This window comes from Electrona antarctica (genome assembly GCF_951216825.1).
Source record: "Electrona antarctica genome assembly, chromosome: 24".
NCBI classification, from domain to species: Eukaryota; Metazoa; Chordata; class Actinopteri; order Myctophiformes; family Myctophidae; genus Electrona; species Electrona antarctica.
Window position 1 is genome coordinate 9262878 of NC_136803.1, and position 24610 is coordinate 9287487.

The 24610-nt window shown below is 43.5% G+C and overlaps 2 protein-coding genes across 2 annotated transcripts in view; both read left to right on the plus strand.

Annotated features, from left to right (window-relative positions):
- The window catches only part of LOC306917209 (heparan-sulfate 6-O-sulfotransferase 3-B-like), a gene marked incomplete at both ends in the record, with an annotated part of 38952 nt that extends 16382 nt beyond the window's left edge, over positions 1-22570 (plus strand). Inside the window, one exon of the mRNA XM_079495341.1 lies at positions 21787-22570. Coding sequence (XP_079351467.1) covers positions 21787-22570 — 784 coding nt within the window. The remainder of the gene's footprint in view (positions 1-21786) is intronic.
- LOC306917523 (dnaJ homolog subfamily B member 1-like) lies at positions 19605-20639 on the plus strand (the record flags this gene model as incomplete). Its single annotated transcript, XM_079495798.1, has 1 exon — positions 19605-20639. One exon carries the CDS (start codon positions 19605-19607, stop codon positions 20637-20639), a length of 1035 nt encoding a protein of 344 aa, XP_079351924.1.
- Positions 22571-24610: the final 2040 nt, after the last annotated feature.

Below are 24610 nucleotides of genomic sequence, written 5' to 3' on the forward strand. Positions count from 1 at the left end.
TTTATATCCTTGAATATCCTTTATTCTCTCACACACACACACACACACACACACACACACACACACACACACACACACACACACACACACACACACACACACACACACACACACACACACACACACACACACACACACACACACACACACACACACACACACACACACACACACACACACACACACACACACTTCAGGACAGTGAGAAATGATGTTTTATATTCCTGTGCGATATCCGAAGGATCTTTGTAATCTCCACACTCCTTAAGAAAGATTAGGGACAGTTGAACACAGGTTTTATTTTATCATGGGGGGGGTTGCAGGCATTGGTGGAGGATTAGAATGGAGTTCCAGATTTTTGCTAAAACCTGCCAGCTGCATTTCAACAGTTCTTTTCCAAAATAAGGCTATTTGGGGAAGCAGTTTGTATGGTAAACAACCATAGCACAGCTATGGGATGATTTCTTAACGCTTCTTCGACAACATTGGACACTCCTGAGCCCTGGATATGAGTTACAGTATAACTTATATTTGTTTTTCTGCGAGTACCATACCGATACCATACAAGTTCTGTACCTGTCATGTACCAGGGGTGGGCAACTTTGATGATGGAGAGGGCAACTATATTTCCACTCTCACTCCAGAGGGCCACATTGCATATTTCTGTCTTATCAAAAATAGCCGATCTACAAGCTCAAAACGTGTCGCAGTGCAACACATTTTGAGCTTGTAGATCAGCTATTTTTGCTATATTTGAATTGAAATCCTGATTTATCTTTTTTGCTATTTTTGCATTGCAATCCTGAAAAGTAACCATTTGTATTTAATTTCAAATGCATTTAGTTATAGTTATGTTAACTTTATGAACTAAATACAAAGACATAACAAAAAGGCAATAACATTTTACTACTACTCATTAAGCTACATATATAGACTGAATTAATTAAAGCGGGTCATGTTTGCATGTTTGGAATTGTAACAGCTGAAATCAATAATATCTCAGTATTCTGATTAACCTGCAGGCCGCATTAAGTGACTGTGGGCTCTGCATGTGGCCCCCGGGCCGCCTGTTGCCCATGTATGTCCTGTATACCATAACATTTCTTGGTCTTGGAATTCTCATGGATATAAAAAAAACAAAAACTGTATAGAGAGTATGCGCGTGACATCATCATCAAACCAGGAAGTTATGCAGGAACGCCTACCGAGTGGCAAAAAACTACTTTCTGGCCTTGACAGCCCATACATCCAAACAGAAAAAGTCCTATCTGATTGCATTAAACAACATTAAACAATGTTAAACTCTTTGCCTGTTGCTTTTGCCTGTTGCTTTGCCACTCGATTTGCCACTCGATGTGCCCTTCACTTTAAGCATGCGCATACCCTCTATTATCTTCTTTTGCGCTCTGCTGCACTGCGGAGAAACGAACCGAAGATTTGTGTGATAATTTAGGCTGATCTAGGATCAGTTTTTTAGAGCGACATGAATGGAGCTGTTACTTGTGTGATGATTATGCTGGTTTAGGATCAGCAGCGCAAGAGCAATGGACATGCAATTCAAGCCAGGATGGGCTGATTTGAAAACACTGGCGTGCAATTCTACATTATATCATGGATCCCGAGTCCCGACAACAGTCGCCAGTGTTGACCTCAACGAGGTGAAAGCAAAGCTCAAAGCAAATTAATATAAGAAGGTTAAAGCAACCCAACTTTGTGCAAATCGTGAGCAAAGTAGGAGATGCTTTTTTTGGACCCGTGAAGAGCTCTACTCTGTCCAGTCTTTTTTCCCTCTACACAAAATGTCTTTGCCGGAAATAACCGATCTACAAGCTCACCACGATGCAGTGTGAGCTTTTAGATCTATTTTGGGCCGACCGTTCCCCACAGGATAATGGCTGCGAGGGTTCAGGAGGTCAAAAGGCTTTTTCAGAAATATCTCATGCAGCATGAGATATTTCTCACATTTTCTGCCAGCATGCTGGCAGAAAACACGAAACAGCTTGCTATTCCTGGTGTTCCTCATCATTTTGTTAATTAAAAACAGGATTTCTCGTCAGAGGCAGAAAGATATGAAAAGATGTAACTTGCACAGCAAAAAAAATAATTCCAGGAGGAGCCATCCCACGGTTAGAGCTGGGACCTTGAGGAGTGTCCCACACTTCACAAAGCTGCAAAGATTAACATGTCAGGCAAAGGTTAGGGCTAAGGCTCTAAAGCTGGTAAGCCGCAAACGGCAGGTTGTGTGTGTGGGTGTTGGTGTGTGTGTGTGTGTGTGTGTGTGTGTGTGTGTGTGTGTGTGTGTGTGTGTGTGTGTGTGTGTGTGTGTGTGTGTGTGTGTGATTTACATTTTTTTTTAGGTGTTTTAAGTTACTTTTAACCCAAAATGATCAACACGCATCAATGACTTTCTAGAGGCCTCGTTCTTTTTTTCTCCTTCCTAATTAGTTTCAACCAACTGGCCTCAGCAATTTTTTTAAAAATAAATTAAAAAAGGATGCGCCCTTGCTCCGTGGCTCGCAGATAGCCCAGACACCCCGTCTTCCTCCAAATATTTCTCATTTCCCTCAACTCCGGGTCCATCCCTGGAGCATTTCATTGAATGCCCAGAATAGCATCCCGTATCTGAGAGCAGTGCAGATCACAGAAGTAGCTAGCCCACTCCCCATCATCTCCCTCCCTCCCCGTCTGCCTACCTGCCTGCCTGCCTGCCTGCCTGCCTGCGTCTATATGGTGGATCATGTAACGTGGCTGGCCTGTTCGTCCGTTCTCCCATGGGTGCGGGTCGTGTACTGTGCATGTAATGGAGGGCAAAGTGCACTATGGTCGGCTGTTGTTGCTTTTTGTGGTGGTGCAGCCACTCCAATGCACAGCAATGTGTGTCCCTGGCTGTGCTGTGTCCCGGACTGGCTGGGTCCGAGCACGGAAATGTAAATAGCGTTTTTTCTTTTCACTATTTTGTGGTCAGGGTTGACACAATGGATTGTGTTAAGTCAGTGAGTGTGTGCGTACGCACGGTGCGTATCGCAGTGTGTGTGTGTGTGTGTGTGTGTGTGTGTGTGTGTGTGTGTGTGTGTGTGTGTGTGTGTGTGTGCAGAGATGAGGATTACTTACATCAGATCGTAGACCATCATTGTCTCGCAATTGTGCTTCTGTGGAGAGATACTGGAGAGAGAGAGAGAGAGAGAGAGAGAGAGACAGACAAATTAAGTGAACATGGATCCCGTTTCACATCTCTAGAGATGAATGCAGTGAGACTTGCACTGCGCTCATCTCATCCACCATATTGCCACGATGACCTTTAACCTTTAGGACTCTCATATGTCTCATAATTATTATTTATTTAGACTTTTCGTCCTAATGCATCACACTCCGAGTTATGTTGAACCTGAGAGAAAGTGTAACACTTTCAACATTACAGACACATTTGTTGGATTTTCTTTTTTTCGTTATTGCTCAGTGCATAGCAAGAGTTAGCCGCAATTTGCAACTCTAGATTTTTTTATAATGGGATGAATCTAGAGTTGCAATACCCTCCATTGACTCCCCACTCATCATTTTGCGTTTGCGATCTGCTTGTCTTAAACGACGTTAAACTCACCAACATTGCAGCTGTAGTCCAAGCTTGAATTATTCTCTTTCAATCTGCCGAGCTTGTTTTTCATAAAAATCCCCCGTAGACATGTTATGAGCTACTTTCTGTCAAGAAGAAGAAATGTTGGAGTTTGGAAGCGCTCGTTTTTATTAAGGGGTCGCGCTGCTGCCTCCTGCATTATGTGCAAATGCGAAACAGATGCATGCAGGGACGTTCAGTGACTTACGACGAGCGCTTCCAAACTCCAGCACTTAGAAAAAGAATCACTTGCACAGAATTTCTTGACAGAAAGTAGCTCATAACATGTCTACGGGGGATTTTTATGAAAAACAAGCTCGGCAGATTGAAAGAGAATAATTCAAGCTTGGACTACAGCTGCAATGTTGGTGAGTTTAACGTCGTTTAAGACAAGCAGATCGCAAACGCAAAATGATGAGTGGGGAGTCAATGGAGGGTATTGCAACTCTAGATTCATCCCATTATAAAAAAATCAAAGTTGCAAATTGCGGCTAAGCAAGAGTGCAGTGCTGATTTTGCACGACACTGTTGTACAACCCTTTTTACCCAATCTATAGTCATTGCAAATAGCAGCCATTTTTGGCTAATACTAAATACAGGTCATGGTAATAATTCTGGGTGTGTTTCATGTGTGCCAGCATGTACGGTTAACTTCATGCTGACCTGCAGAAACACCTAAAAGAAAGTAACACACAATTGCATGTTATTACCTTCAGCTGCGTTTACACGTCCGTCAAAATATCTGTTAAAGGTGTACTGCAGTAGTCCTTTTACCTATAGGCCTACTATAGTGTCGCTGTCAATGTCCACTGCTATCCTGGGGAGGTTGATGCAGTGTGTATTTGGCTATGAACCCTGAAAAATAAAACTACTGAGAACTCGGATTAGTGAACCCCTATCTTCAAATATTTTGTGCGAGGGATCCCCATAAGATTGTACCAAATTATTCAAGACCTTTCACAAATTTTCAAAAAGATTCTCAGAATAATTCTGAAGAAAACATGCATAATAAAGTTAACGCAGCCTTTACTTAATTTCTAAAAGCAAAACATGGTCAGTATACCAGTCGAGGTCAGTCATCAAACAAGGAGGCATGGGAAATCCAATCAGTTCAACAGGCAGTCAAAACTTCACAGTCAAACGAAAACCACCGACATGAGACAAACTGACAAATGATGACGTTGAAACTGATATATATAAGCCTTCACAACTAACTAGAGCAACAGGTCACAGGTGAGTAGCGACAATAGCAGGAGTAGACAATTATCAATGGACTGGCTAATTACTGATGATTGTGTGTGTGTGTGTGTGTGTGTGTGTGTGTAGGTGTGTAGGTGTGTAGGTGTGTAGGTGTGTAGGTGTGTGTGTGTGTGTGTGTGTGTGTGTGTGTGTGTGTGTGTGTGTGTGTGTGTGTGTGTGTGTGTGTGTGTGTGTGTGTGTGTGAGTGAGTGAGTGAGCAGAATGGAGAAATCATCCATCAAGGACTTCTGCCAGAAATATGGGATTATTCTGGCAGGGTTTCTTTCTTTTGACATGAGTTGGGTGTTGTCATAATACAGACCCAATGCCCATCTCAGTACCGGCCTCATTGGCTCCTGGTATCCAATCCTGCTTGCGCCACTATTTTTGACGAAATAGCTCATAACATGTCTACGGTGGATTTTTATGAAACAAAAACTTTACAGATTGAAAGAGGATAATTCAACCTTTCCGTGCATCTGCAATGTTGGTGAGTTTGACGTTGTTTAATACAATCAGATAGGACTTTTCTGTTTGGATGAATGGGCTGCCAATGGGAAGTTGCACCTAGTTAGCACCTTGCTGGCAAGAATATCGTCCTTACTTCTGTCCCTCAAATGAACAGTTTGGATCTGGTCCCCCTACTTCCGTGTGCGTTTAGGGTTATATATGGGTTAGTAATGTCTGATTATACGCACCCGTGCCACTCAATGTGACCACTGGGTTGGGCTGCTGGATGCCAGAGGTTGAGCAACTGTATGTCTGGCACATAATAGTTCTCCCGCATGCTGTGAGTGAACACATTCCATTGAAGGAAGGCACATGATTGGCCATGCATGCCTCAGCAAGGAGTTTCACCAGGACGCCCCCATCCCCCAGATATAGGCACTAATGCAGCAACACGGTCACTATATTGACCATATGCAGACCGCGGCTATCTTGCCATTGGGACGGCTGTGGCTCAGGAGGTAGAGCAGGTCGTCCAATGATCCATGGGTCAGTGGTTCGAATCCCGGCTCCTCCTGTCTGCATGTCGAAGTGTCCTTGGGCAAGACACTGAACCCCAAATTGCTCCCGATGTGCTGGTTGGTACCTTGCATGGCTGCCGCCGCAATAGGTGTATGAATGGGTGAATGTAATGCACAATCTATGTAAAGTGCCTTGGATAAAGGCGCTATATAAATGCACCATTTACCATTTACCATTTTGCCATATAAGTTAATGGCAGCGTGGTAATAAGGTGCAATTTCCCATTGACAGCCCATACATCCAAACAGAAAAGTCCTATCTGATTACATTAAACGTCAAACTCACCAACATTGCAGCTGTACGAAAAGCTTGAATTATCTGAAAAGCTAGTGTTTGTTTCATAAAAATGCACCGTAGACATGTTATGAGCTTCTTTCTTTCCTTGAAGGTGATTACTTTTCTAAGTGTTGCAATTTGGAAGTGCTCGTTAGATATCACTCCCTGCCCTGCGTGTACCACCTGTTTTGAATGTGCACATAATGCAGGAGGCAGCAGGAGGACGTTGCTTTACTGAAATCGAGTGCTTCCAAACTCTGATGGCAGCCAAGATGGCCGCAGTCTGCAAATGGTCACTTGCAGTGACAGAGAACACCCTCCCCTGTTGGCTTCCCACCTGTAAACATGGCCAATTGGCTCCCGGCCAGGCCAGAGGCATTGGGCGAGTGTTTTATCTCCATACCCGCTCACTGAAGACATATTGAAAATCGATGTTCGGTGGTCCATAAACACCTTTTGTATACTCATTCACGTTTGCCAACACCGTCTTACACACACGCACACGCACACAGAACGAAAACATAATTACTGTTCTGTACTCACATACACAAGATGTAAAAAAATGAAGTTACCTTGAACATGGACGCACAGTTGCACAATGCACGCACGCACGCACGCACGCACGCACGCACGCACGCACGCACGCACGCACGCAGTCCAAGTTGCCTACGCACCAATGACTGGACTAATATTTGTCATCCCTCTTTAAATGTGACGTCGCCAAGCGCAACACGCGTCCCAAATCAGGCTGCTTAAACACATCCCAGCCTCTCCCCAGGGAGCCACTGCTGATGAATGTCCCTAAATTACCGTGTCCCCTCAGAGGAACTGGGAGTCCATTTCTTTCCTAGTTGTGAAACAAAGCGTGCCTCTTCATCACCGAAAGCTTTTGTGTGTGTGTCTTTTTTTTGCATTCCTTTCTTTTTTGGCAGAAAGCAATCCCCCAACAAGGACCCAGTGTAAGGATCCCCCGGTGGGCACAGAAACACCTTTCAATGGATTCGCTCCACTTATCAACACCTCAACTCGGCTGTGAAATTGATATGCTGTCTTCATGTCATCTAAAAAAAAAAAAAAGGTTAACCACTTCAAACCTGTATACTTCATTGACGGGAGTCCCCGAGGCGTCTGCCGTCTATACTACAGAAAATCCTTTTGTCCCTCTTCACAAAATATCCTCAGCCCGAAAAGATCCAATCTACAAGGTCACAACGCACAGCATTGTTCTGAACACGTGGGCTTGTAGATCTGCTATTTTCCGCAGAATGTTCATCCCCAGAATGGAGTGCTACTGTAGGTTTTGTTAACGGTCTACCGGCCATTTTGATGAAGGCACAGAAATAATTAGAGCATTGGTAATTACTTTTTGACAGTGTTATTTATTTAACAGTTTAGAGGTGAAGAGCTGGTACTCTATGTTCTTTTCAAGGGCACTTCGAGAAACACAATTATTTTTTTGTGTGTTTCTTCTTGATAGGAAAAATACAAAAACGATATATATATATATATATATATATATATATATCGTTTTTGTGATCAGACAATGGTGTTCTTCCTTTGATCCTTTGTTACATATTCCAATTCCATCGCTTTTGGGTGCATTTTGAAAGTCATTCTTTAGACTAGAGAGCGAACGAGAGCAAACAGAGCAAGCAAGAAACTATGAGAGAAAGAAAAGAAGCAAGCTGCACTGACAGAGAGAGAGAGAGAGAGAGAGAGAGAGAGAGAGAGAGACACACACACACACACACACACACACACACACACACACACACACACACACACACACACACACACACACACACACACACACACACACACACACACACACACACACACACACACACACACACACACACACACACACACACACACACACACACACACACACACACACACACACACACACACAGAGTGGGGGTTGATCAATAGGGTTGTTTGCAGGTTTGCTGTGTGGAGGAAGGTGACCGGGCATGAATGCGGTGCTAAAAGCGACAGGACTTTATTCTAGGTGGGAGACATTGGGTCATAGTCACACACACACACAAAGCATTTCCTTTATTTGTATGCATGCGCAATTTCCTTTTGCTAGTATAGCCACAGACACGCATTCAATCCATGTATTCACACAAACGCATGACAAGATGACAATGTTCTTTATAGTACCGCATTATGCCCGAGGCAAGCCCCAGTAATTACAACGTCTCAAGTAGGCCTACTTTGTATAATATGCACTTTCATATCACTGTGAGGGCGAGCTAAGCTTCGCCTGAAGAATCAAACACCCACAGACTGGTAAAACAAGACATGTCCCCCATTCGCTCTGAAGACATGTCTGAGCATGTGTGTATGCAATTTCTACCCCACATGCGGGGTGAACACAACGCAACGCAACGCAACGCAACGCAACGCAACGCAACACAACATTAAACCCATGCCTAACGGAGTAACGGTACCTAACCTTAACTAACATCAACCCATGGTTAACTTAAAGGACCACTTCACCACTTTTAAACCCATCTTCATATAATAGGTCCTCACTAATAATCATCATAAAATAAAAATTCTACTCAGTCTGTGTCTCATAGGAGGGCTGTGGGCAGTTCAGAAACCCGTCCACCAGTGACATCACCGTTATGTAGATTTTTTTTAAACAAGATTTGTTTTACAAATATGTTTAGATTTGTATTATCGTGAGAACGATGGCTTCCTTTTTCACATTGCAACTTTTCAGGACTACAAAGCCTGCAGTTTCTATTAGCTTGGATTCCCCATTGATGATGTCACTGGTGGACAGACCTGAGGACCTATTATTATGAATATAGGTTGAAAAGTGGTGAAGTGGTCCTTTAACTAGACTGGTCCCGGCACAATTTACGGGCCTGCACTAATAAGACATAATACGGTTTAAAGGGGAATTTCTCACTAGCTGATTCTTTTACAAAATTATCTTGATAATAATGTATATTGACCAAAAAAGAATACATCATAAAGATATAGGGCGCTGGTCATGTAGACCCGGAAGAGTTACAGCAACAACACTCCATGGACTAACCTGTCATATCATCTAGAACAGATGTTAACAAAAAACAATTGCGAGTTCTAGCGTCTCATCCTATGCACGGACGGTAAATCCGCTAATTCGTTTGGAACGCTCAGCATGTTTTTTGGGGTTTTCTTCAGTGATGAATGGATATGTGTTTTCAGATAAAAACGGTAAGTTAAAAAAACAGCTTGTGCGCAACTCCCCTTTAATTAGAAATAATGTGTTTGTTATTATCAAAATACTAGAGCGGTGCCCGTTGGGCACTGGCCTACTTGGAACGATGCAAGTTGGAACTTGGAAATGCATGCCACATGTTCCATTTTATGCCCATATGGAGTTCTTTGACAGGCATGGCTAAATATGGAGTCTATGCAGATGTCAGAACATCTGCACAGAAATCTGGGCTCCAAAACAGAGTGGACACCAGGGCTCGGAAGAGTGGGATATAATTTCCCAACTCACTTACGCGCTTTACATAAAGCTGCGTCGACACTCACTCCAACCTGGATTTCCCTCACGGGATAATGAACATATCTATCTGTAGAAGTTGGGCTCGTGTTCAATTTACAGTACAGATATGTTAAATTACTGTAGATATAATGTCCCTGTTAGTAACATGAAATAAAAGCATAATATGCATAACATGTTATGTCTTATTAGGCTTTGTTACAGTAGTTCTTATGCAATTTCTTATTAGACCATAATGTAGGGATGATTATAGAGCGTCGCAGTCCCGCCCCCTTTCATGACGACGCCAGGCCCAGGAAATGAATCCCAATGCATTTTTCCCATAGACATTTCAAAAAGTATTTATTTAAAGACCTTTTAAGTGTCGTACTCGTACGAAGCCAACTCGAGTCGTGACAAATCATGACAACAAACACAATATTTTGGAAAAACAACAAAAAAAGTGTTGTAACCTGCGGTTTTTTTTCTACTTTCTAATTCTTTGTTTGGCCCAAAACATTGTGTTTATTTGTCATGATTTGTCACGACAAGAGTTGGCTTTGTCCGCGGCGTAAACGTCTTTAAATAAATACTTTCTGAAAAGTCTATGAGGAAAATGAACGGGGATTTATTTTCCGGGTCTCTCGAGGGGGCGGGACTGCAACGCTCTATAGTGTCTGATCTTAATTCAAATTGCACGAAACCCATGCCGAAAAGTCTATTCCAGTAGCAGGAGTCACACCCACCATCAACCTCTATATTCCAACCATTGTTACCACCACTACCCCCCCAGGGCCAACAAACCGCGAGGCTTCTAATCTCATTTAAAAACGGAACCAGCTGTATTCCGCTGTATAACCACATGATTGGGCCAGAACTGTGTTTTAAATCACATTTGCTCATTTAATAAAGTGGTATCTTTTTAGGGGGAGAAAAAGAAGACATTTGTCACATTGAAGCTCCATAAAAGTTTGGTAACTCAAAGTTAACCCATTCAGGCCTGACGTCGAAATAAAATAAAAAAGTTTTCTAAATCATGACAATTTTCGGAAAGATTTGAGGCACATTTTAACGATTTTTCAAAAATAGCAGACCTACAAGTTCATAGCGTGCCACTCGGTGGCGCGCTATGAGCTTGTAGATCCGCTATTTTTCAATAGATAAATTATAACAATGTTTAAAACACCAAAACTGGTTCCTGCCCCAAAATGGGTTAATGGTTAATGTGGTTAAACGCTAACGTGACATGGATGCGTTCCAGGTCTCAATGGATTAATGGCCATACCCTTAGATGTTCCCAATGTCTTTCAATTTTCATGCCATGCATATTTTTCTTACGAGTGTCATTTTGACAAATTTACTTTGACGCAACTGGCTGTTTTAAGATATAGTTCGTACCTAATAACTACCCACTTTCAGGTTCAAGGTACAGCATTTAGCAACCAACCCACCTGAGATTTGTAGGAAATTGTCCACATCGTGTCACTGATTGTGACATTATCACAATTGTCCAGGCTCATGGCCACTAAAGTTAACTATTGTAATACTGGATTTACATAGTGGGACTGTGCATATGTTACTGTTAGCCCCTTTGACTTTTAGCATTGTCTTTTCAGTTTTCCTATTCTTTCAAAATACATCAAAACTTTTCAATATAGGGTTATGTCGTGCACACAGGGTGCATGTTGTACACACAAAGTGAAGGCACGGAGGTGTCCCTCTGCAATTTCTTGATCCTGCGAACAAAAAGGATCGTATAAAAGCCTGCTTCAATCGAACACGCAGGGCAGAATACGCACGTCATTCGGTCTCAATGCGTCTTCGAGCAGAGTTAAACCAACGTTGCATGACCTTTGCATCGCTTTGACCTCCGTCCCCCAGTCGTCGTTCCCCCCCCCCCCCCCCCCCCCCCCCCCCCCACGCACACACACAGTCCGTCACGCGGAGTAAACGGAGCACTTTGACATTAGCGGCTCTCAGTCAATAGGTCACGTTGGAAGGAGAGGCCTGGTGTGTGTGGACAGGTATTGATCCTGGCTGTCTCGTGGTTAGCTGGATACTGTAGATAGAGCACAGGAAACAGAGGGGGAGGGGTATTGGGGTGGGGGGGAGGGGGGGGGGGTAGATGGGCTTATTTCCAGGAAGCATAGAAAAAGCAGGTCTGGGATTATGTGTGTGACTGTGTGCGTGTGTGCGTGTGTGTGTGTGTGTGTGTGTGTGTGTGTGTGTGTGTGTGTGTGTGTGTGTGTGTGAGTGAGGATGCTTCCATCTGGTGTTGCTCACTCAGTAAGGTTGAAATGGACGGGTAATTCACTTAGCTTCCACTCTGGGTGGCCATTATCTTTAGAGGGTGTCTGTCTGTGTGTGTTCAAGTCATTATATCATCATTTGGGTGCCACGCATACCGGCACTGCATGTCGTACTGTATCTTGTCCTTGTCGGGCAAAAACTCTGTATCTCCATATTTCATCTCTTTTATGTTTTCTTTTTTTCATAAATCAAATGCCCTATTTTATACTTTTGTCATACAGTGTACACGGAAAAGTGGCGAAACAAGCTGAGCTTACAGATCTGTTATTATTAGAAAACCTTGAACATTTTTCGCGTTTGAAAATGTTCACCTATAATGATATGCCCAACATAGGGATTCCAAGTCTGTATGTGGGGTTTTAATACACATTTAACCCTAAAAAATCATTAACAAGAGAGCATGTGACAGAATGATAACTACGATGGATCAATTCTTTTCCCATTTCCAGAAAAAGTAGCGCTTTTGGAGAGACAAGGTTTTGACCTGACACTGACTGCTCTATATCTCCATTAGACTGGACTGTTGTCTACTTGATGATTGACCTTTCGGGGCTGGCCTTCACTCTACAATCATTGCGGCAGAAGGTCAACTGCTTTCTCTCGGTTTCTCTAAATAGCCATCAAAGATGTTAGGTTTGATCTGATTCCTGCAGCTGCATTGCTTTGCTGATTTTGAGAGTTTCTTTGTTAACATTACTGCTTTCTACACACCAGTGGTTCTCAGAGATTTTTTGCGTCAAACTAATATGTATTTGGACTGGACCCCCATCTGAAAAAAGCCAGAGACCCCAATACTAGAGTTTGTTGTGTTAATGTAAAAAAAAAAAATTACACCCGTGGTGTAAACCACTCCTACGATTGGCTTTGTTAGTTTACGTGTCTGTCTGTCTGTCTGTCTGTACCAAAAAAAATTTGCATGGTTGCTAATGCTATGGTCACCCAGTTCACACGGGTGTGATTTCATTACGTCAGACATTACGTCAGACCACAGCTGATCAGTCTATATAAGACCTTACACCACTCAGTTCACACGGGTGTGATTTATTTTGGTACGGACAGACACAGGTACATCGCTTTTTGAGTGGTGTAAACCACTCCTACAACTGGCTTTTTTGTGCAGAAAAAATGAGCATGGTTGCTATGTTCAAAATAATTTCTGACGTAATTAAATCACACCCGGGTGAACTGGATGACCGTAGCAACCATGCTCATTTTTTCTGCACAAAAAAAGCCAGTTGTGAAATCACATCCGGGTGTGATTTCATTACGTCAGACATTACGTCAGACCACAGCTGATCATGCTATATAAAACCTTACACCACTCAGTTCACACGGGTGTGATTTTATTTTGGTACGAACAGACACGGGTACAAAGCCAGTTGTTGGAGTGGTTTACACCACTCAAAAATACTATATATATATATATATATATATATATATATATACAAATGTTTGCTGTTGCCTGTGTGTGCATGAGTGTCCTTCCCACGCACATGCAGGTACTGTCTGTGACTCATAGGAATAATATGATACGTGCATGATCAAATATACATACATTCAAGTACACGCACACATGCAGGCACGCGCGCAGACACGCACTACATCTGATACTTCACACGTACAGACAAGTACACGCACACATGCAGGCACGCGCAGCCGCAGACACGCACTACATCTGATACTTCACACGTACAGACAAGTGCGCATCGTTTCTGTATCGGCTCTAGAGTCTAGATCTAGACCGGGTCAGCAGCCTGCAAAGCAACTCCATCCCAACCAAGTCTACCATTATAAATAAACACTCAAACCCACAGTACCACCAGTGGCAGCGGTGGCCGAACGGTTTGCGGAGCGGTCTTGATACCGGAAGGTCGCCAGTTCAAATCCCCGGACCGGCACGTTAAAATTACCACCGCTGAAGTGCCCTTGAGCAAGGCATTGAACCCCAACCATGAAATGTTCTATGAGCAGGGCGTGGCTGTAAACAAGCATCTCGAGCTTAGTCCACTTACCCTGGGTAAACAAAGAACTTTGCTTTGCTTTGCTTTTACCAAGGCTTGTGAAAGTAGTAACTACCCGGTAGTTACTTTTGGAAAAAAGTAAATGTAATAGTATTACTCAAAATGTAAGTTACTTAAGTTACACACACGCACGCACACGAAGGGAAATAAATTCCATCCTTCTCTGTCATTCTGCTTGTTGCCAGATTCAATTCAAAGCGAGTTCCTCACAGCGAGGGAGTTTCAGGTGGTGAATGCCTGTTAAGGGCAGCATGGAGACAGCGACACAAAGAGAGAAAGATGGGCTGGTGAAAAATGACTGGGTCTTTTCACTGGAAATGTCTTCTGAAAATCAACCATTCATATCAAAAAAGAAATGCTTCTTTCTTTAAAAATTAAAAAAAATAAAATAATAAGTACCGCAATCATTCAGATGATTCAAAAACGGCCTTGAATAGGACTTCTTCAATATTTATAGGTAATTTAAGATAAGTAGTTTGGGGGATCACAGCATGCTGGAAGGCGGCCATGTATGAACAACTGTGAAAGAAAATTGAAGCATTTTAGATAAATTGTCCTTGACTATGAGTATTCTTTGCTATTATATTGAATGAATGGAGCTCAGGAAATATATTGTCGCAGTATGAAACCCAAGTGCTCTGGTGATAAAATGCTACAATCTTATTTTCTGCGTCTTTATCTATCCATCGCATCGTACTGTATTTCTCCTTTCTTTAGTTCCTTCCTTCCTTTCTGTCGGTCGTTATTTCTCTAGCAGAGGTGAGGTCAATCACTGCGATCTCTGAGCAGTGGGATGACATTTCCCCCCCCCCCCCCCCCCCTGCATTCCCTCTTTATCTGCACTCTCTTTTCACTTGAAATGTCATGCATAATGGCTGACATTCTCAAAGCTTTTCCCTTTAGTTTCCTTTAACAAGTCACACGTGAACTCGTGAAGTCACTAGATGAGGGCAAAAACTCACTTTAAATTGTGGGAATGGGTTCTTTGTAGTCTGAAAACCCACCTCTTCAGACTCCACCATGGCCCGTAGCACTTGCCCTAGCCTAGCCCCTTAGATAGCACATTATGTAGACTTAGATAGTATTTTAAACAGACTTATAGCTTGTTACGTAGACAGCTCTAGAATTGCACTTTATGTAGTCATAGCACTTTATAGTACACAAACACATGTATAATATATTATATAGTATAGCATGTATAGTTTACATAGATACTCCACTGTTACGTTCTTAGTTTACGCATGATTCATGATAACTACTTTTTATATATGTGATGTATGCCATGCTTTTTGTTATTGCTTAATGTAAATCGCTCTGGATTAAGAGCGTCTGCTAAATGCCTAAATTGTAAATTGTAAATTGTAAAACTAAAAACATTCTACTCTCTCCTTCTGCATGAGAATGGCTTTGATTAATATTGTATTCACTAATATTAATCATGGTTCTTGATGATGATGACTTGAAAATTAAAATTATGTGTTTTTGTTAGGTTTTATTTTATCATTTTCTTAATGCCATGGTGATTATGATTGGTGCCATATATATAATATAATAGCCTATCTTGCCAATGGCATGCGGACTTAAGTGATTTTATTGTACCTCTTACATTATTACTGTGGATTGAAAAATGTTCTGGTTGTATGAACTATTAATCTCATGTGTAATGGTGGGGAGACAAGGAAAAGGCGCAACAGCAGAACAATAAGATGTTTGAATTAATTTAATTAAGTATTATTTTTGTTGTGCAGCCAGCCATACCTTTTAACTCTTGTCCTGTTAGCAACTTAGCACCAAAGCTGAAGCTCTCATTGACAACGACATGAACCTTATTCTATAGCCTTGAATACCTTAAGTAGCTCTGAATGAGAGAATTACATTAAACCATTCAGGACGGGAACCCCTTTTGGGGTTCTTGTTGCTTGCAGTATATTGCAACATAACATTTCAGTCCTAAGTGGGTTAATATCTGAAATATAAAATGTTTTGTTTAAAATTGCTTTCGACGGGCTGTTTGAGGAAAAAAATATAGTATAGTATAGAGTTAGAGAGAAGAAGAGAGCGAGAGAGAGAGAAGGAGAGAGAGAGAGAGAGAGAGAGAGAGAGAGAGAGAGAGAGAGAGAGAGAGAGAGAGAGAGAGAGAGAGAACAATCGTGTCAAGTCTCACCTCACTAATTGTGTTAAGTCTCACCTCTTGCGTTTAATCAGTGGTACTTGTGAGTGCGCCAGTGTGGTGATATGTGCTTTACTGTTCTTTTTTTGAGGGGCTCTAGCCCCTCCTACATGCAGCTTTTAGTTACCATCCACCTTCGTCTTAACCCATTTTGACCTGAGATCAGATTCTAAAAATGTCTTCTACATCCTGACAGTTTTCTGAAAAAGCTATGTTTCTATGTCAGTCGTCCTTCGATTAAAAAAAAATAGCAGACCTACAAGCTCGTAGCGAGCCACTCGGTGGCGCGCTATGAGCTTGTAGATCTGCTATTTTTCAATAGCTAAAGCATAACATAATGCTAACACCAAAAGGGGTTCCCGCCCAAACAAACATTAAATTCCTATTGACAATGAATGGAGAATTTTACGTCAGTGTCTGAGCAAATAGGCATAGTGTCTATTTTACATCATGACGATGTATGATGATAAGACCGCCCCTCACTTCACACGGGTGTGATTTTATTGTTATACTTTGTATGGGCCGCTATTGGAGAATTTACATCATATGTAGACGAGCAAATCAGCTATTTTTGTCCTACTCAAATGATGTAAGAGCGCCCCTCGCTTCACACGGGTGTGATTTTTCTCTTTCATTGTAGGAACCAGTGTAAGCCATATGTAGGCCTATTTATACCTTCGTTTTGATCAAAGAAAACATGGCACTCATCCATTCACCTCATCTCACCTCTTGATTTGAATGCAATTTAAACAAGTCTCTTTTAAATCATTTATGTGGAATGATCTTCTATATTTCCAACACGCGTCATTAAGACTTTTCCCTTTTCACCTCCATTATGATGAATTCCTGTTCTGTTCTTTGTCTATATAGAAGTGTCTATTTGTACGTCTCTAAATGTTTTGATGAATTGAACATGGTGGACCCTCTTGTAAACAAGTGTAATGCTTAATTGGGTCGTCCACTCACAGTTAACAGCCTTTGTATTGAGTTTGTGCTTGAAATGTACTGTAATTCAGCAAACTGTTAATAAATATTTCAATCAATCAATCAATCGAGACATACCGCACAGCAGTGGTTCCCAAAGTGGGGTCCGGGGACCCCTAGGGGTCTTTGAGGGAGTTCCAGGGGGTCCCCAGCTAAATGATAGTTAGGAACCAAATGGACCCTTATGAGTCTGTAACTCAGAGAGTGTACAAATGGAACCAAGGGAGCCTTATGGGTCTGTAACTCAGAGAATACAAATACAAATTTGTACACAAAGTTAGTTCCATTTGTAAATCAAAAGTTAACTTAACTTTGATTTTACAATATACATTGGGGGTCCCAGAGATAGAAATGCCATTAAATAGGGGACCGTATAGCCTAATTCAGGTCAAACCGGGGGGCCCTTGACGGTCAAGTTGAAGTCTTCACAGATAACTGGTTTAGATGGATTACTCATGTTTCTACCATAAGACCTGATTTTGTATAAATTCAGTTAAACCTGTTTAACCTGTATATGCACCTGTTTGAGGTACTTATGTATTATGATCATCAATAGAGAAGAGAGGCAGATACCTCCCCTTGTGTGTATTGTACGTATATTGTCTTGTTTTGTTTTGTTTTGGGTTGTATGTATTGTCAATTGTCAGTCGTTTCGTTTATGTTTGATTAAAATTCAATAAAACGTAAATTGAAAAAAAAGAAAATGGTTTAAAATCACTGCTAGAGCCGTAAAGATCTCTTATGGGGGTCCTTGGCATATTCAAATGGGGGTCCGCAGGCTAATGAGTATATTATTTTGGGGGTCCTTGACATTAAAAAAGTTTGAAAAGCACTGCTGTACAGTACAGCGATCATGACGCATCATTCACCCTAATGTTCTGTCATAATGTCAACAGAATATGTGAGAGGTGTGAATATCATCCACCATCAGTTGACTGACGAGGAATAATTAGCTTCTGGGAAATTATGCAGGTTGACTTCTCAGCGGATTTATTTAAGTCCTCGCGCACACACACACACACACACACACACACACGCATGCATAGCAGTTTCATCTTGATTTTTATCCAGTTATAATCTTATTAACAACTTACGAATCAAGAACAAGAGGGATTTATTCCTCTGTCCTTGACCCCCAGTTCCCCAGGGCTCTATCCTTGGGCCACCTTTACACCAAATCCTCTTGCTGAAAATAGCCAATCGACAACCTCACAATGTGTTGCTATGCGACGCATTGTGAGCTTGTAGATCTGCTATTTTCAAATGATTTAATAGATTTTGAAAACGTGAAATGGAAGATTTCTGCATAATGACTATACTTGTACATTTTGATGCCAATACCTTTGCACTTTTACTTGTACACGTGTTACCAACGAGAACCTGTATGATGGAATGCCAGAAAATAGCAGCCAGGAGAATGAGACCGACTATAGCAGGACACTGGTAAAGACACCAAGAGCTGCCAACCAGCAAAGTAGTGCTGTGGGAAACAACAACACGCGTTGGTTCGTTATTTATTGTCACTGTGAGTATTTGTTAGTACCTTGTTCCTTGACTCCTCGTTTGCCCTGTATTTCAGATCCCCTAGTTTTCCCAGTTTAGTGTTTCCCTTTGTACTCCTTGTTCTCTGTGTTCTGACTGCCTACCCGTATTTTGACCTTTGCCTGTACCTGGACTTTGATGACTGCCTACTCCTCTGGTTTGGTGAAATAAATAAATAACGAACCAACTGAGAACTGAAAACACAAGGGTATATAAATAGACAAGGACTAACTAGACACAGGTGAACACAACAGACAAATCAACACAGGGATTGGCTGGGAGACTAACATGACACAGGAGGAGAACACTACACTAATCACAGGGTTAGACAAGGCAGGTAAACATGGGCAACACAGGAAACCAAGAGACACTAGATACTACAAAATAAAACTTAAAAGTACACAAAAGTAAAACCCAAAACAAGGAACATAGGGAAACACATCAGGGTGACAGAACAGATCACGGATCGTGACAGAGAGTGTCCAACATTAACCTGTGGATGTGCTCAACAAAGACGCAGGAGCAGTGGCGGTTAGAGTGTTCCACAGACTTCAATTGGCCTGCCTGTTATTGTTTGTCACCTATGACATCATCAGTCACCTATGACATATCTATGACATATGACAAATCTGGGCAGGGTCTCAGACGGGTCCACGTCTCATTATAAAAGGTAATATTGCACAAGGCAAAAAACATTACATGAAAGGAGATCTGTGGGTTCAGTACATGGCATGCTGCTAGGGAGGTGCTGCCGAGATGGGAGAGACAGAGTGTACATCCGAGTATAGATCTGCATTACAAAGTAGTCTAAAAGGTCGCCGTGCTGAAGTGGTGACCACCATATCTGCTTTACTTAATTCAACATTTTAACAACATTTTAATAATACTCTAGTATTCTTACCGACTGAAACAGACGAGCCGGTTCTCAACATGGGCAAAGATTACTACGGCATTCTGGGCGTTAGGAAAGGAGCTTCGAAGGAAGACGTAAAGAAGGCGTATCGCCAACAGGCAATGCAGTACCATCCCGACAAAAACAAGTCACCGGGAGCCGAGGAGAGGTTCAAGGAGATCGCGGAGGCCTACGATGTTCTGAGCGACCCAGAGAAGAAACGTATTTATGACCACGTCGGTGAAGAGGGTCTGAAGGGCGGAGTTGGCTTGGCCCACCAAGGAGGGGGAGGTGGTGGTGGTGGTCATGGTGGAACTACCAGAACCTACACCTTCCATGGTGATCCTCATGCCATGTTCTCAGAGTTATTTGGTGGAAGCAACCCGTTTGAAGAATTCTTTGGCGGCGGTAACATGAACCCGTTAGGGGTGAGTAGTGGAATGGGGGACATACTCCGGGGGGACTTACTCCGTTCATTCGGGAGAAGGGGGGGTACGGAGGGTCACAGCATTAGCAGTGTGCGCGTGCAGGACCCTCCCGTGGTGCACAATCTGAACGTGTCCCTGGAGGAGGTGTTCTCGGGCTGCACCAAGAAGATGAGGATCATCCGCAAGCGTCTGAATCCCGATGGGCAAACGACAAGATCAGAGGACAAGATCCTTGAGGTGGATATAAAGAGGGGATGGAAGGAGGGGACCAAAATCATCTTTCCCAAAGAAGGCGACGAGACCCCCACCAACATCCCCGCCGATGTGGTGTTTGTTGTAAAGGACAAGCCGCATCCTGTGTTTCGCCGCAGCGGCTCCGACATCTACTACAACGCCAAGATCTCCCTCAGAGATGCCTTGTGCGGTGGCACAGTCAATGTGCCCTCGATAGACGGCAGGACCATACCTGTGGCAAACACTGATGTCTTGCGGCCAGGGATTCAGCGGCGAATCAAATGGGAAGGGCTCCCTTTGACCAGGTACCCCAATCCCCGTGGTGACATGGTGGTGGAATACGAGGTGATATTTCCACAAAGGCTCAGTCAGAGCACAAAGGACGCAATCGCCCAGGCGCTGCCGCCATGAGCTAAAATGGTAAATGGTAAATGGTGCATTTATATAGCGCCTTTATCCAAGGCGCTTTACAGAGATCGTGCATTACATTCACCCATTCACACACACATTCATACACTGATGGCAGCGGAAACCATGCAAGGCACCAACTAGCACATCGGGAGCAATTAGGGGTTCAGTGTCTTGCTCAAGGACACTTCGACAGTAACTCTGGGGGAGCCCGGGTTCGAACTGGCAACCTTGTGGTTACCATCCAGGCACTCTACCCCTGAGCCACCGCCGCCCTGAGCCCAAAGGATTCTCTCAAAAGAAAGAGTTCTGATATTATTTTTGCTCAGAACTGACAAGACTGACTGGGATGGAATATAAGGAATTACATTTTCAGTTCACTGTATTTTTAAGAGATTGTGATACATGTGTGTATCAGTATGAAATGATCTAACTGCTGAGCAATTTGAGCCAGCTGTAGTGTCGTGGTTGGTGGTTTAAGAAATTGACTGTTTTCCATTTTTCATGGGGTGAGAGTTGTCATTTTTATTTGTATTTTCTTATTTCATGTTATTTTTGACAGGGAAAGTTATATAAAGTTACACCAGCTACACCTTTTAGAATAATTACACAATATGTGTACAATATGTGTACAGTTTCACCAGTTTCACCATAGCAGGTCCAATATTAGATTTCCTAGATGCATTTGTTTGACTTTAACAAACCAAGTTTGCTTCCCTGTTAATTGATTGTCCATGTCACTGTTAACTTTTCTGTTGAGTTTTTCAGCACCTTTACTCATTACTAATTGCTCCATTTACAAAACTATTAAACCCTGCCCACAACCAACAACAAAAGGAAGAGATTAGTGGTGGTACTTCTGTGGCCTACAGTCAGTGTGCACAAGGTTGTAGCTGATCATCAGCCCAGCGGGTTGTGAGATTAGCTCCAGACCCTCCAGACACACAGAGACAACACACACAGACCAGCAGATGTACAAATTGTGCATAAAGTTATGATTTGGATAGAATCTTGATCATCAATTGTTTTGTCCATAACAGATTTGCAGAAGAAAGTTTGTCACAAGTTTGTGTGTGAATTGAAAGTGAGTGTTGACATCCTCCAGTACATCGCTCACTGCATGTCTCTGTGCCTTTGTCTCCCCCTGCAGGAACTTCTACTACATCACCATGCTGCGGGACCCGGTGTCGCGCTACCTCAGCGAGTGGAAGCACGTGCAGCGCGGCGCCACCTGGAAGACCGCCCTGCACATGTGCGACGGGCGCCTTCCGACACGGGACGAGCTGCCCGCCTGCTACAGCGGCGAGGACTGGACCGGCGTGCCGCTGTCCAGCTTCATGGACTGCCCGTCTAACCTGGCCAACAACCGGCAGGTCCGCATGCTGGCCGACCTGAGCCTGGTGGGCTGCTACAACATGTCGTCCATGGGCGAGCGGGAGCGCGGCCGCGCGCTGCTGGCCAGCGCCAAGGCCAACCTGCGCAACATGGCCTTCTACGGCCTGACGGAGTTCCAGCGCAAGACGCAGTACCTGTTCGAGCGGACGTTCGGCCTGCGCTTCATCCAGGCCTTCACGCAGATCAACAGCACGCGGGCCGCCGGCGTGGGCATCAGCGAGGAGGTGCGCCGGCGCATCGAGGCCCTGAACACGCTGGACGCCGAGCTGTACGGCTACGCCAAGGAGCTGTTCCTCCAGCGCTACCAGCACAGCCGGCAGCGGCAGCACCGCCAGGACCGCCTGCGGAGGAGGGAGGAGAGACAGCACAGGCAGAGGAGGCTCCAACGGACCTACCTAGCCCAGCTCTGGAGGCTGGGGGGAGGAGGAGGAGGGGGGGAGGAGGAGGAGGAGGAGGGGTGGAACGAGGGAGAGAAAGAGGAAGGGTTGAAGGAGGTCGTCACCACAGAGGACTACAGTAGCCAAGTGGTGCGGTGGTGAGGAGCGGCACGGTCAGAGAACCAGGAAGTGGCAGGTGAAAAGGGCGGATGCGCAGTTTGACTGTGAACCGACGGGTGGTGATTCATTCTGCGCCTCCATCTGACTCTGTGTCTCTCTCTCTCTCTCTCTCTCTCTGTCTCTCTCTCTCTCTGTCTCTCTCTCTCTCTCTCTCTGTCTCTCTCGCCATCCTTTTATTTCTAATCCAACCATGCCTTTGACTCCCGAGTCAAAGAGTCAGACTGCCGAGCGGTGTCTTAATATTTAACAAAATGGATGTATTCGTCCGAGAGACTTCAGCGTTTTATATTTTATGTTCAACATTCCTTTCTTTTGTATTGTGGTCGATTCTTGTTTGTTTTTTTTGGACAGCCCATGCAATTACACGACCTGTACGGTTTAATGCATTCATTATTGTTGGTCGTTTAATTCTTGCAGCGGTGAAAAAAAAGGTCTCCATACATTTCAGCAGGAGCAGGAGAATATGATGAAGGGGGAATGTTGGGGGCGTGGCGTCTGTGATCTATATTTATCGCTCTGTGGCTCAGTGAAATATTCTAATTTATCTGTGGCGTGAGACATGAAAAGACAGACATGGCAACATTCCACGGCGTGCTACTGTATACCTGATTGATTATAGGCTGCTTTGTACATAAAATGGAGGCAATTTCTTTGCAGGAAGTGAAGTGTGCTCAATAAAGATACCCAGCATCCATTGATCTGTGGTTTCCAATAATGAGCCGTCTCCTTTGTTTGCATACGTGTGTGTGTGTGTGTGTGTGTGTGTGTGTGTGTGTGTGTGTGTGTGTGTGTGTGTGTGTGTGTGTGTGTGTGTGTGTGTGTGTGAGCGTGCGCGTCCAACATGCACATATTCCGCTTCCTCTCAGAATGCTGTCTATAAATAGAAACGTTTGCGTGTCCTTCATATTCTTTCACGTAAACAGCCACCTGCATGTTAACGCACGCACACGCACACACGCACACACACACACACACACACACTTATACTTTACTATACTTGTGAGGACATTAAAATGTATAGGCCTATTTATGCCATTTGTGTCTTATCGTGCAAAACGCAGCTACTTTTAAATCAGGCCAACGCCAACCGCTAAACCTAACGTCTAAATGCGTCATCGTAACCTGAAATTATCCCCTAACTGTAAGCCTAAATCTAAGTATCTAAGTATTTTTAACCATAAAACAACTATTTCTCTTATGAGGACTCACAAGTATATAATTCAAGCATGCACACACACGCGCACACACACACACACACACACACAGATGAGCTCACACAAGCGCGCACGCGCACACGCACGCACACGCACACACACACACACACACACACACACACACACACACACACACACACACACACACACAAAAGTGCCGCGGGGCCTAAAAGACAGGCTGTCAGGGACAATTCCAGCACTCTTGCATCAACAGTGAGAAAAAAGCTGGTATTTCGACCATTAGGCGCTGGCTGGTTATTGGCACTTCCCCAGCCAAATCGGTCATTTGAAGTTCAATTGACCATGGCTCTGGCACGGCAGAAATCATAGGGTGTCCGGAGGGGGCCGGGCCGGCGCAATTCTTTCTTCCCCCCCTGCCATCATTTGACAATATACATAATAGTGCCTGGAGCTCAGTGCGCCTTCCTGTGTATAGGCCATCCCCGTGAAATGGGAGTTGCCAACATGATTGCTTAACCAATTTTGACCTGAGATCAGATTCTAAAAATGTCTTCTACATCCTGACAGTTTTCTGAAAAGGCTATGTTTCTATGTCAGTGGTTCTTCGATTTTTCAAAAATAGCTAAAGCATAACATAATGCTAACACCAAAAGGGGTTCCCGCCCAAAATGGGTTAATATTAATGTCCTATATTTTCTATCTGGAGAAATAGGGCTCTAATATGCGCTTCCTGGGCTCAGCATCCTGACCCCTCGTGGGTTCAGGAGGAGGAAGGCGGTTTGATGCATTAGATGACGGAAGAGGGAATGATCGTTCTCAGACTAAAATAGCCCTCCTACTGTAGACT